The 14,243-nt window shown below is 39.4% G+C and overlaps 2 protein-coding genes across 2 annotated transcripts; both read left to right on the forward strand.

Annotated features, from left to right (window-relative positions):
* Positions 1–4,031: 4,031 nt before the first annotated feature.
* On the forward strand, positions 4,032–7,142 carry LOC137008751 (fibronectin type III domain-containing protein 7-like; the record flags this gene model as incomplete). The annotated part of the gene is made up of 4 exons (XM_067370471.1): positions 4,032–4,053; positions 4,242–4,502; positions 6,628–6,900; positions 7,015–7,142. Coding segments are annotated over exons 1-4 (684 nt in total), but the record flags the coding sequence as incomplete, so codon positions are not given.
* A 673-nt stretch (positions 7,143–7,815) lies between these two features.
* Positions 7,816–13,198, forward strand: LOC137008753 (fibronectin type III domain-containing protein 7-like). The gene is made up of 8 exons (XM_067370472.1): positions 7,816–7,891; positions 7,983–8,243; positions 9,255–9,518; positions 9,622–9,882; positions 10,387–10,647; positions 12,250–12,510; positions 12,662–12,922; positions 13,137–13,198. The coding sequence occupies exons 1-8, from the start codon at positions 7,816–7,818 to the stop codon at positions 13,196–13,198; spliced, it is 1,707 nt and encodes a 568-aa protein (XP_067226573.1).
* Positions 13,199–14,243: the final 1,045 nt, after the last annotated feature.

Consider the following 14,243-nt stretch of genomic DNA (forward strand, 5'->3'; position numbering starts at 1 on the left):
CAAAGTGTAAGCAAAACTTAAACTTTCTTCTATCTAATTTGATATATATATATATATATATATATGTATGTGTGTGTGTGTGATATATATATATATATATATATATATATATATATATTATATCACACACACACATACATATAAATATATATATATATATATATATATATATATATATATATATATATATTTATTAATAAAAAAAAAACGTGTCGTTTTCTATAGCAATTGTTTTTTAACATCTGTTTTTTTTTTCTTTTTTTTTTGTTTCTTTTTTTTTTGACAAATCGGTTCATGTAATTAATGTCACAAAAATATTTTTATTGATTAGTGGCCTATACTAGAACATGGCTTTTATGAGTGATCCCTTCTTTTTCAGAATGCAGCATCACTTCTATAAGTTCTCCTACGGCATCATCACTGTTGGTTCAGTGGAACAGATTCCAGGGAGTAAGCAATTATTTTTTGGACCTTCGGGTTGTGAACGACACAAGCATCACTCCAGTTGTAGCGTCGGTACCTGGGAGTATGTCAAGGAGAGAGGTCTTTGGTTTGAAGACGGGAACATTGTACACTGTCACAGTTAAAGGGTTTCAGATTTATACTCCTGTGTGTGTCGATGTAAAAATAGCAAGGACAGGTAATTTGCTGTTGTTGTTTTTTTTTTTTTTTTTTTTTTTCAATGTTTAAACATATGTGATTCAACAATCACAATCCATCATTTTCTGGAAAAATAATGTTGACAATGAATAGACAATAGATTGTTAAGAATATTAAGATACAATTTGATATGGCTTTCTTCAGCCTTCTTCACAACACAGCAATAAATTGTGTGCAGATGATATGATAACAACACTCTTTTCCTTTTGTTCTTGCTGTAGCACCGAGTACATCTCAGATAACCTCTTCAAAGGCAATATCAAGTACAGCCATCTGGCTAGAATGGGATTCGGTGCAAACAGCACTACAATACTTTTTGCTGATAAATTCAACACTGACCGGGGAACGGTACAACTTGTCTTTTACAAACAATAGCGCAGTGGTTAGAAATCTTCGACCGGGAACTACATATGACTGTTATGTGGTCACATCCAATGCTGGAGGTCTAGGAGCAAGAAGCAATATAAGAACCGTCACTACATGTAAGTGAACCTCTTCACACTTCTTCACTTTGAAAGTTTAAAAAAAATCTAATTATTACCTCACTACTCAGACAAATATGAAACCCCCATGTACTGATCAATGTCTTGACTCTCAGTAATACAGCCTCCAGCAGTGATCACAGTCCAACAGACGGGGACCCAGTCTGCCCTCATCAGTTGGCAACCTGTAGACAAGGTTCTGGTCTACCAAGTTACGGTCAAAAATTGGAATTCCCAAATCAGTACAATATATTCAAACAATGTGTTCGGCACGACATTGAATGTGCAGAATATACTACCCTGTTCTTCATACCAAATCTCAGTGTCTTCAATTAATGCCCTCTTGGAACCTGGAGAACCCAAGCAGATCAACTATACAACAAACAGTAAGAAAAGAATTTGTTTTTTATTTTGTATAACAGACATTTATAGTTATCACATTGTTAGATCTGATGGTACTCTAGATGCAATTGATAACGGAAATGGTGTTCAGCGTGTTTTGACAAATAGGACATCCTTTTCTTGGTCCAGGAACAATATCCCTACCAAAATCCTAATCCTAATCTAGCCCTGAATCAGAGGGAGATGATAGGTGAACAAGAACCATAACCCTAATGCTCTGTTTACATGTTTACACAATGTGGTTGGGAACCCCTGGTCTAGTGTGTCTGAACGGCCACTAAAGAATGCCATTCTCTACCTACTGACTTGATATGTAAGCATTGAGGGACATGTTGTGAGAAAGCGCACCAAAACAAGTGTTTCACACTTGGCAGTAGTGTACAGAATCACACAGATCATGGTTGAAATGACAGCTGCTTTATCCTATCAATTTACTTCTTTTCTCAGTGGCTCATAGTCCACGTAACATGGGTTCATTCAACCAATAGTAGTCCTGGTAAAGGGATGTAAAGTGTGACAAAATAAAAGTGGGGTGCCTTCAGGAAGTGATCACAGGAGACACATTTTAACACCAGGTGGAAACGGCTTGTCTTGGTTGACCTGTGATCGGATCACTGAAATACTAGGTGGAAACAGGACCTAACTAACCTCAATCTGTTGTTTATACCCCATCCCCAGCTATAAATACAATCTTAACCTTAAAATATGACTGGCTGTTTAAGACTTAGTCCTTCAGTCAAATCCTGGTTATAATTCAGTTGTAGCTTCATTTATTTTGGCCCTGAAACTTTAACAAGCTTAGCCTGATTTTAAATTTAACATAGCTCTAACTTTGGATTTTATGTATGCCACATAATGATTATCTGATTTTATATTCTAGAAGATCCTGGGTGTGTTATTAACTAAGAGACCAGGGACTGAACACAGCTGAGGGGCCTTCTTACCAAATTATTAAGTCTACAAAGGCATAAAGAACAAGAAAAGCACTCCTATTGTGGTGGTAGGGTCACCGTGATTTTGGCAAGTAAGACATGTTCCTTCGTCATATTTTGTTGATCCTGGAACAACATTCCAGTCTGAAAATTTAGTCTTAACCCTATTCCTACCCCTAAACCTAATCCTACCCATAACTTATCCCTAAAATCAGAGGGGAAAGATAGGTGAATAACATTGATGTAAAAGCACGTAACCCTGGTTGTAAACCTAAACTTGACATAAACGTAAACTTGTCCCTCAAATCTGATTGGTTGATTGGAATGTTGTTCGAGGATCAACAAATATGTTGATCCAGGAACATGTCTTACTTGGCAATGTCTTATGTGGTGGTAGATTGACTCTTTTTATTAAGAATTACTTCTTGAGATCATCATGTTTCCTTTGGATTACCATTGAAATCCTTGCCTTCGCCTAACTATAGAAACCCTAAACAAAACCCCACAACCTGGTAGGTTGAAAAGAATGCTGTTCAAGCCCAACCCCAGCCCTAAACCTAACCATAATCTTTAAACCTGATCATTTGATAGCGATGTTGTTCCAGCACTAACAAGGATGTTCCACAAACTTGCCCTACTTTGGTAAATCAAGTTAAGCTTGAAATGGTAGTGTGATAAGATAAAGCCATTGTGGGGAACTATAAAGGCCAATTCACACCACACAGACAGATGCCAACAAACACAATCAAGTTAGGTGTTGGATTTAGAATTTAACGAAAAATAGCTGTTATGTTCACACCACCCCAACAGACACAGACACACTTTGAGTCAGAATGTATTTATGTGTTATTTTCGCCTGAAAAGATGGGGGGAAAAAAACGAAAGAGGTTGTGGGTGAAGCCATGGTTGTTGCGAAGGGGGTGCATACTTTAATTTATGCAGTTGATCTAGACGAACTGTTTCATTAGAAAGGCTAAATACTCCAGCTTCGATGTTTGTCCACTTTTTTTTTTTTTTTGATAAAATGTTGCAGTGACAGTAATTTCTTATGTTAGGAGTGCAAAATAATCAATTGGTCACTTACATTTTGAAACACATTCATATTCAGTCCTGTCTGCTGCGGTTTATCATAGCTGCAAGGAACAGCGCCCATTAGGGCTTTTAGTCCAAAAGTGTACATACTTGGAGAAATATTAATATATATTTACACAAGCTAGTTTAATATTTATTAGACAGAATCATCATTTCTATTCCTGATTTATGCGATCTGATGATCTTTGGCGGCTTCCTACGCTGACTGTGTTTTCAATTCCCAGAGAAATGTTTCTATGCATGAAACACAAAGCTAATAAACACATGATTATGATAGTATATAATTTGTATGTGATTTTAATAAGGTTTGGGGTATTTTTATATCAACAAAGGATGTTTACATTAGAGTATATCAGAGTTTTATGGAAAATCATTTCACACTGCTCAGATATTTCAAGCCTCGACAAACGGCAGTCGGGTGAAAACAAACCCTGACCAATACCAACAAACACCGACAGGGGTAATGCGCAGATCCGACAAAGTCTGTCAGTGTTTGTTGGCGTCTGTCTGTGTGGTGTGAATTGGCCATAAGAATGCTTTGCTTTGAATAAATAAAGCCTGGTATAATAGAACCCACATACTTTTTGTGTGTTAACTATAAAAATGGTTAAGTTAATTGTCAATTAATCTAGAAGCTCTTCTCTCTCTCTCTCTCTCTCTCTCTCTCTCTCAGCTCTGGGTTCAGTGACATCAGTCTCGGTCGACTACAGCTGTCCTAGCGAATCTGCTGTGGTCTCCTGGACAGCTGTGTTAGGAGCCACTGCCTACCGTGCCACCGCCACAAGTCAGAGTGGTACAATTCTGTCCTGCACCTCCAACAGTACAAAGTGCCAACTCAGAAATCTAACATGTGGGGAGAACTATACAGTACATGTCACAACCCTGTCCAATAACTGCGAGAGCCCCAGCAATGCCACCACATCCTTCCAAACAGGTGAGATGTTGGGACAACAAAATCTCCAACCAGTTTTCCTCTCATTCAGCTTTCATAACCTTACTGGTGGCATTCAGGTAAACTAATCTGAACTAGAATCAGCATTTTGCCTGCATTGTTGTGTGCATCCTGGATATCTATAACCCTGCACTTCTGATTGCCAATGCCCTCTATTCACTCACTTTGTTTAAAGACACCTGATCCAATATAAAGAAGTCACACTTTCCCTGGAGGTAGCATTGTCTCTGCTGTATTGTTTTGAATAGTCTCACAACAGCAAGTGTTCTTCTCTTATGCTGACCCATTTTAGATTTGTGTTGTTAGACAAAGAGTCAGGTCACAGTTTGGGTGGGAAGCGAGAAATTGCTCTTCATTCAATAGAGATGTATTTGTTACATGAAAGATATGATGCTTGTTGGCATTTATCTTGATTGTGAAGTCATGGATGTGGCACATCATCTGAGAAGGTGCTGAAAGTGTGGTATTTAACTCCAGTGCTCAAGGGGGCGATATAAGTTTCTTCAAATGTCTGTGCAATTAAACTGGAGGTTTAATTATTCAAGAAGCTATCAATAAAGATGTTTAACTATATGTTTACATTTTTATATTTCACTTTTTTAGTTCAGTTCCAACAAATTTTCTTCAAACTGTTGCTGTGTTATAATAGAGAAAATGTTAGAGTGCCACATGTAGCAATACTTCCAAATTGTACTCATTTAGACACATTTTTTAGACACATTTAAGAAGCTTACAGTTAGAACCATGTTCATGCACGAGTATGTTTGGGGCCAGGGCCTATACCTGGGCTATGGTTTCAGTTCTCTACATCTGAGAAACTGATCTTTAACGTGACAAAATTCCACTGGGCCTGTGCATTGTTCCCCTTTTTGAAACTTGAGGAAAGGCAGTGTAAGTAGACTTTCAGTTAACTCTCAAAATTAAAGATTCTTCTTTTCAAAATCAGACAAGAGCTATCCCAGGTGTTGTGTGATCCCAGGCACGGAGCTGGTACACACCCTTTTCTCTGCCAGGGAGAATGTAGTCCCTGGAGAACATCGTTTTTTGAGTTTTGCTGTCTACGTTACATGCATGATTCTTTTCAGAGCAGCAAGAATTGGAGTAACAATACACTGAAACCTATTACAGAAATTCAAATAACAAGATTAAAAGATTGAAGACACCAGGGACTAATATTTGCTTTGTATTGCCCAGTTTCTTTGTTCTTTCCATGTAGAAGGCAATGTTCTCAGGAACTTGCGCAACATTCCCTAAACATTCCCAGAATGTCCTGAATGTTCCCTGAAGGTCCACCAAATAACGTTTCCCAAACCTTAAAAGAACTCCACATCGTGACTGTCTCAGAACGTTCTGGGAACATTACTAGGTGACAGGTTACACCGCTAGAAATTTTACGTTCCCAGAACAATCTCAGAACGTCCACTGGTATTAAGGATGTAGTCTAGTAACGTTCCCAGAACGTTCAGGGACGGTCACAATGTGGAGTTCTTTTAAGGTTTGTGGAACGTTATTTGTTGGACCTTCAGGGAACATTCAGGACGTTCTGGGAATGTTTAGGGGACTATTACTATAGGACATTCTGTTAACTTCCTAAATGTCCTCTTTGTAATATTCTCGCGTGACCATAAAATAACCAAAATAGAACGTCCTGACTTACTGCAATAGATATGCATTTTAAAGGAATGGTTTTATAAAGTTAATCCAGGAATTACCTATAAAGAGCTTTTTTGTTTTTTGTAAGACATTTAAGAAAAAATAGTTTTTTTGAACAGCCAATTTTGTTAGTCAATTTAGCTCTAATTTTCAATTAAATTTTTGGACAAGGGCAGCAGGGGCATTCTAAGAATATTTCCAAAAAAGTATGGCTCCCTAAATGCTCAGAGAACATCTTGAATGTTCCCTGAAAGTCCACCAAATAACGTCCCCCAAATCTTAAAAGAACTCCACATTGTGACCGTCCCTGAACGTTCTGGGAACGTTACTAGACTACATCCTTAATACCAGTGGACGTTCTGAGAATATTCTGTGAACGTAAAATTTCTAGTGGGGTTCCTTTCATGTCTATCAAACTAAACTTTAATCCTTCTCTTTCCACGCACACTTGCAGTTCCCTGCCCTCCATCCGATCTGATGCTGTACCGGGAGTGCAGCAGCAATGTCATCATCTTTTCCTGGGCTCCAAATAATTACTCAACTTACTACTTTGGGAGGGCCGTTGACTCCACCGGCAAGGTAATGGAATGTTTGACCGCAGACACATCCTGCTTCTTTACCGACACCACATGTGGACGCCTTTACACCTTCACGGTCTTTGGTTCTTCATCGCTGGCTATAGATCAGTGTAACACTGCAACCAGTTCATCAATACAAATACGAACCGGTAACAATACTTATTTGCTGTCAAAGTGTATATATGTTTATCTTAACTGTAGACTTCACTAAACTCACAGTATAACACCTATAGTGGTTATTTTACTATAATCTCACCCCTCAGCACCTTGCCAAGCAAGGAACATGATGTCGTCAACGGACTGTCAGACAGGTCTTCTGACCAGCAGATGGGAAGGTGCAGATGGAGCGCTGACTTACACAGTGGAGGCCTTTGGTAACCGTGAAAATCAGAGCTACTATACGTGTAGCACAGTGACGCACAGCTGCACAATCCCGAGCATTCACTGTGGGGAGAGTCTCACCATGATAATCACTGCTGCTGACGATGAGTGCTCCAGTGTTCTGTCTCTGGGAGAAGTAGGTTATTCAGGTGAGTGACATCGCACCCTGGTGGACAAACAATATGGGCACGTACACACGATTAGTCTATCACAGCAAAATTAACAATAAATCATTTGTGAAATAGGTGGCACAGTGGTTCACGACAAGAAAGTCCCTGACTTTAAATTGTAGAATCAATACGACAAGTGGTTCTTAGATGCTATAATGACATTTTGCTAAGTTGCACCAGACTTAGCCACTGAATTATATTGAATGATTGCTATGCAGATACATTTTCTGATTGGCAGAGTGCTCTGATCTTTTGCTGTATACAGTTTATGTGACAATTTCCACATGCTTTAAATATTCTTATGTTGTTTTTTTTTTTTTTTATCTAGCCCCCTGCGCACCTCAAAATGTGTCTGCAGTGTTAGACTGCAGCTCATATTCCATCAGTCTGAGATGGGAAGCCTCAGTAGGCGCTTTATTATACTTTGCTGCGGTGGTGGATCAGAACGGGACTGTGCACACCTGTAGATCAGTGGATCCATATTGCCAGATAACTGGGCTTAGCTGTGGAACCATGTACAGCACCTTTGTGATCGCCTCCAACTACATATGCAACAGCTCCTTCAGTGACACCATCAGTGTAGAAACAGGTACAATACACCTGCAGATATACAACAGTGTAATTATCTTGACGACTGACAATTTATAACCAACTCCTAAACAACCTGCCCCCTCTTTCAGCTCCCTGTCCCCCTGGGGATGTACAAGCCCTGCTGGACTGTCAAGAGAACCAGGCGTTGGTGAGCTGGCTTGGATCTCGGGGTATGATATCCTATACTGCCACCATGGAGGACCAGGTCGGCGGGCTTCTCAGCTGCAGTACCATTGCCAGCAGCTGCCAGATCCCCAACCTGAAGTGCGGCCAAGTTTACGCCATTAGTGTCATTCACCATGATGGAATCTGTCCCAGTATGCCTTCCCATGCCATACAAATGAAGTCTGGTAAGGAAGGATTAGTGCTTTTCACTTCTGTTATAGATCTTTGAAGGGGCGTTTGCACTAATAAGGAATAAAACACTAGAGGTCACCAGTCTCTGAGCTGTTGGTTTCTTGTGGATGTTCTTACTCAAATAGTTCAAATGAACACACTCCATATTAAGTGTCTTTAACTGTCCTAACATTTAAATGAATAATTTGATAAAATGCACTTACTGTGTACATACACGTATATTTTGCATGTAATTACAGCTGTTATTAGAGTTGTCAAAAGTACCGACTTCGGTACTTAGTCTGTACTGAAATGTTAAAAATTGGACGTTTTGAACACTGTTGAGCAGATTCGTAAACACCTCTGATTGGCCATTGTGTTCACGGCTCATCGAATATGTCTGTGATTGGCTTCAATGATCAACGCAGTAAAAACGTTGCAAATAATCATAAATGAATCTATTCACCAAGCGCTTACACAGATCTTTATACTCCCGCTTTCAAAACTCTTTCAAATTCAAACACTTCTGTGTGCTTTCAAATGCTGTCGTGCATTGATCATTGTAGCACAGACATAGCCGATAAGCATGTCAACACAATGGCCAATCAGAGGTGACAAAAAGTAACTAGATTTGTCGCTAGTCATTTTTTTGAAAAAAGTCGCTAAAGGTAAAATTGGTTAACTAAAATTGTTATTTAATCAAGCAGCAAAGTTGCTATGTTAGCATTAGCAACAGTGGTCGGCAGTGAGTTCAGCTCCAACCCTAACCAAACACACTGGAAGAAATTAGTCAAGGTCTTCAGAATATCTAAGTTACAGGCAGACAAGTTTGCAGGACAGTGGCCCACCCTTGACCCTAAGCATTGCGGTTGGACATCTTTTCATGGACAAGCACCCTCAAAATCTTGATTTGCTGTTGTGTTTTCTCATGTTAACTTTTCTCAACTAAATGCCTTCTCTTGCCAAATATCTGAAGACCTTTCAAACTCCTAGATAATAAACTAGATAAAATGATCTCTCCACAGTGCCTTGTGGCCCAACACATGTTCAGAGTGAGGTACAGTGCCTCTCAGGTGTTCTCTCAATAAGCTGGGACAGAACAAAAGATGCTGAAGGGTATATCGCCACTGTGGTCTCCACAAACACTGGAGAGATGGTTTACTGCAACTCTACCTCGCCTGCCTGTAACGTGAGCAATCTGCAGTGTGGTGATGCATACTCTGTGCAGGTTAGGTCATACAATGGCTCCTGTCTGAGCATGCCGAGTCAACCTCTAGTGATAAGAGAAGGTGAGGTGCTGATTCACTCTCAAAACTTTAGTTTCATATCATCATTTGACTTCAGTACTGCTGCTAGAGTGTTATTCTAATGCTTTCTACCCTGCCCCGTTAGTGCCATGTGCGCCTACTAATGTGACAGCTCAACGGACCTGTGGCAGAAGCTCAGTAGAGGTATCATGGCATGCAAGCCGTGGTGCTCAGTCCTATATTGCTGTTGCGGTGGGGGAAAGCGGGCACCGTACAACGTGTTCCTCCAACACAACGACCTGCAGCATCCCTGACCTGCACTGTAGCAGTGTGTACTCCATCAGGTTGATGGCTGTAGATGGCAACTGTTCCAGTCTGGAGAGTCAGAGCGTGACCCTGCGCACAGGTGAGGCTGTCTGAGTGGTAAGGGTTGAAGGACCTCAGATTTTTTGAAGTAGTCTGTTTTGTGATTAAAGTCGAGTTGATGTTGACTAATAGCTGATGACGTCATTAATAAAAACTCAAGAGATGGGAATGTTTTGCAACATGCCACAATTAGCAAACAGTGGCTAAAGTTTGATGAAACTTTAACAATCATTTTAATAATCTGAAGAACCCTTTTCCACTATAAAGAACCTTTTGTGCAAGAGAAAGATTCCATGAACGGCTCCTCATGGAACCATCAATGCCAATAAAGAAACTTTATTTTTAAGAGTGTGGGCCATTTTTATGTGGTTCTGCAGTGTGAGAAATTAATATTTGTATTTATACAAAAATACTTTGTACTTTATTTTATTATATTGTATTTCCTACAAAATGTTTACTCAGAATTTACATTTTTATGTATATGTAATTGAAAGTCTATGTACGCTCAAAGGGTAGCCTTTTATTTTTTTCTCCTGTTCTATAGTTCCCTGCCCACCAACTAACATCCAGAGCACTGTGAACTGTAGCACCAACTCCGCCACTCTGTCCTGGACTGCCAGTCTTAACGCAGTGTCCTACAGAGGCATGGCATTAGGCAGAGATGGACACAATGTGACGTGTGATGTCAAAACTCCAGGTTGCCAGTTAAACGGCCTGCACTGTGGACAGGAGTATGTGTTTGTCGTAACTGCTTCTGATGGTAGTTGTGAAAGTCCAAACAGCATGGAGTACAGACATGAGACAGGTATCACTTTTAAACAAACTCAGATTGTCTTTATCTTTCACTTGTTTCTTTCTCTTATCCGAGTAACCCTTGTGAAAAAGAAGTGCACTTAAGTGTATTAAATGTGCGCTTGTAGTGTACTTCAAATATTTTTTTTTATAAACTGTACTTACAGATAGCATAATATTAATGAAATAAAAGGCCACTTAAAATGAGCACTATGCAACTTTTTTTTTTTTTTTCAAAATTAACATTTAAATAATTAATCAATACACCATCAGACCCTGATTCACTATGGTAAGCCTGTTATAAGTGTTCATATTTTAGATCTGACGGGATGCTTTTCTTGCAAAATTGCGTACATGCTTCACTTGCCATTATTCAGTGAATAGAGAAAAGTTGCTCCAGCTGCTATGACGAGTGTCTGATGTGGGAGTGGCAGAGGTTAGTTGTCACTAAGATCAAGAAAGGTTGACATGGATACTGTAAATCTCCAACCTCTGGGGAATCACCCGTTTTAAACAAACGCCGAATAGAGGAGAGTCTGCTGGCAAAAAGAGACCGTGACAGAGCTCGTAATAAAATTTAATTGGCTTGGCTTTAGGAGATGGCAAGAACAGAGGGATTTGAAATGTTGTAAAAGCGACGTGGAGATGGTGCTTTTATTACTCAACAGGTCAGTAAGGTATTTTAATGACCAGATAAATCGCCATATGAAGCTCTCTAACAGAGTTCAATGTAAAGCATTATCTATTGTGAAGGCTCATTTCATTATGGTTGTTGTAGTGCTGTGCTGGAATTTATTTTCAAAGAAGTATGTGTTTATTAATGGTTAAAGCAACAGTAATGTCTTCAGCTAGTCAGCTTGAGATCCTTTACAGACTGGTTTTATACCTTAAGCCTAGTTGTGTCACGGAGGGCACAGAGACAAGAAGGTAAGATCCAAATGCAGCTTTAATAGGGCAATCCAAAAATGTAATCCATTCAGGCAAGAGTCAAAATCCACAGAACAGTCCACACAAAACAAGAAAAACCAACAGTGAAGCCAGTGACCATAAATTAAACCTCGATAACAAAAGCAGAAACAAACCAGGTATAAATAGACAGACACTAATCACCAAACACAAAACAGCTGAGTGCAATGATGGAATAACGAGTACGGGAAGTGGGTTTTGGGAAATGAAGTCCTATTGAAGTGAGGCAATAGTCCATGTTGGAGTGCCCTCTAGTGGCTAACTAGGGCATTTCAAAGTAGAATAACTGTTAGTAGATTTTTTTTTTTTTTTTTTTTTTTCAGAGAAACAAGTATGTAAAAAACTTAGCATGTTCCCTAATTATCTTCAAACATATCATGGTATGTTTATGCTTTAGTTCAGTTCAAACGTAAGTATATTCTTTTAAAGTATATTAATTTCTTTTTAATGCTAAAGTGTACTTCTTTTTAACAGGGGTAAAATGTAAGTAGTTGAAAAGTAGGATCTCAGTAAGCTAAGACAAAATAATATGATTTCTGGTTAAATAAAAATGTAACATTACATTTTCTGTGGCAATCACCAGCATTGTTTTGAAACCAGAACATTACATTACATCTCTCTCTCTCTCTCTCTTTCTGTTGTTTTCCAGCACCGTGTGCTCCTCAGAATGTGTCCAGATTTCTGAACTGTGCCTTTAACAGCCTGAACGTAAGCTGGGCTCTTGGTCTCCGAGCTCTTAACTACACCGTCCTCGCCAGGACAGCAGGTGGCGCTGTACTCAGCTGTACCACAACGACCTCCAGTTGTATCGTCGCTGGCCTGCAGTGTGGTCAAAACTACACCGCTGTCATCACAGCAAACAATGGAGAGTGTGAAGGGCCATCGAGCGTAACCCGTCCTGTCCAAACAGGTGAGATCAGATCGCAACATGACTGAACAGCAGAAAGACTGCATTTAAAATGAGAGATTTCCAAGTTATGTTTCACCAAAAAAAAAAAAAAAAAAAAAAAAAAAATCAAAATTAAAGTAAAAAATTACATATAAGTAATCTCTTCTGGCAGTGCCGTGTATGCCCACATCAGTCCAAGCCAACGTAGAGTGTGCGAGTAACACAGTGAAGGCATCATGGGGTCCAGCAGCTGGAGCTTTGTCCTACATCAGTGTTCTGACCGGCCCAGACCGTTACAGAGAAACCTGCATGACCTCTGACCTCTCCTGCTCCTTCAGGGGCCTGACCTGTGCACAGACCTACACTCTAAATGTCGTCTCTCAAGACAGTCAATGCAACGGCTTCATCAGTCCCAACATCACTGTGACAACAGGTAGGAATCCGTTTGACTTTGACATGTCCTCTGTGTGCTGCCTTGGTCTTTACTGCCTACATAGGCAGCTGCCTTCTAAGCAGTTAGCCTCATAGGTAAGACATTTGATGCTCACAACTGATTCTGCTATAGTTTACCATTAGTACATTGCTAAGCTAATGATCCAACAGTCTTAAGCCAAAAGTAAACTTCCCATGTCCGTGTTTTGTTCCAGTGTGCGGACAGAACACAGTCACATTCAACTGTGAATTAGACCGAGTGGAACATGGAAAATGAAGCACACCCAGACCTTAAGGCCTGTTCACATCAACACAAATGTCAAAAATTCAGTCTAAAATTCAGTATAATTTTTGCACTCTGTTTGTCTATTCAGAACAATAAAACGGCAGATGGGCTTAATGAACATGCATTCAGTTTCTGATAGTAGGTGGCACTTAGAAATGCAGAAATACAGCGGTTACCCCAGTTACTAAGGTACACAAAGCAGCTAAAGGCTGGAATATACTACATGACTTTTAAAATCTGAACAGATTTGTGTTCTGAAATTGGCTCAGAATATCAAACATGTTTTGATATCCTCCGATTGGATTGAATCATAATCTGAAGTCTGTGCCCATCATAAACTACGCCATGTTCTGTGAAATCTGTCAACTCCGACTGAACAAAATCTGCAGTCTGGCACAGACTTTAGGCAACTATTGCTGATTCGTTTAGAGAGCAAATTGGGGCTACAAACTGAGCAAAAGTTGTGTAGTGTATTCGAACCTTGCTTGGTAGAGATGTACTGTAAGTCATTTTCAAATAGCTGTTCAGATTTTTGTATTCACTATGGTGTTTATCAAACACCAGAGAGTCGCTTACGAAATCTTCCTCTGTTATTCACTGTCGCTTTGCAAAATCCTCTGTTTGTTAGTGCCAACAAGTCCTAGTTTCATGTAGCAGCATGTGACCACAAGCACAAATGTTACTGGTTGGCAAGTTTACTTTGCAGTATGTAAAAGCGATAAGAACACCTAAGAAAAAAATCAGCCGTTCATTCAAATATAATTGTTTATTGCATCAAATTATCGCAAATATTCATCTTGCTGTGAACAGGCCTTTAATAATTAATCATTAAAATGTATTTTTAAAAATTAGAATGCAGATTTGAAACTTAAAGTTAATAGTTTGCCATCACATGTTGCTAAGCTAATGATGCAATAATTGTAATTAATTATCTTGATCTATTTTTACTGATACTTTCTAGCGGTGTAGATCTTTTTCCCTATACTCATCACAATGCAGAGCAACGTTGCCTTAAAATTTGACCAAAAGATGCTTA

This window comes from Chanodichthys erythropterus, chromosome 20 (genome assembly GCF_024489055.1).
Source record: "Chanodichthys erythropterus isolate Z2021 chromosome 20, ASM2448905v1, whole genome shotgun sequence".
Classification (NCBI taxonomy): domain Eukaryota; kingdom Metazoa; phylum Chordata; class Actinopteri; order Cypriniformes; family Xenocyprididae; genus Chanodichthys; species Chanodichthys erythropterus.

Bases quoted from the DNA above. Each gene is read 5' to 3' on its own strand.
- LOC137008753 (XM_067370472.1), top strand. From the start codon at position 7,816: ATGTACAGCACCTTTGTGATCGCCTCCAACTACATATGCAACAGCTCC. The intron at 12,511-12,661 runs GTGAGATCAGAT...CTCTTCTGGCAG, and splicing joins AACCCGTCCTGTCCAAACAG to TGCCGTGTATGCCCACATCA. The intron at 12,923-13,136 runs GTAGGAATCCGT...GTTTTGTTCCAG, and splicing joins CAACATCACTGTGACAACAG to TGTGCGGACAGAACACAGTC.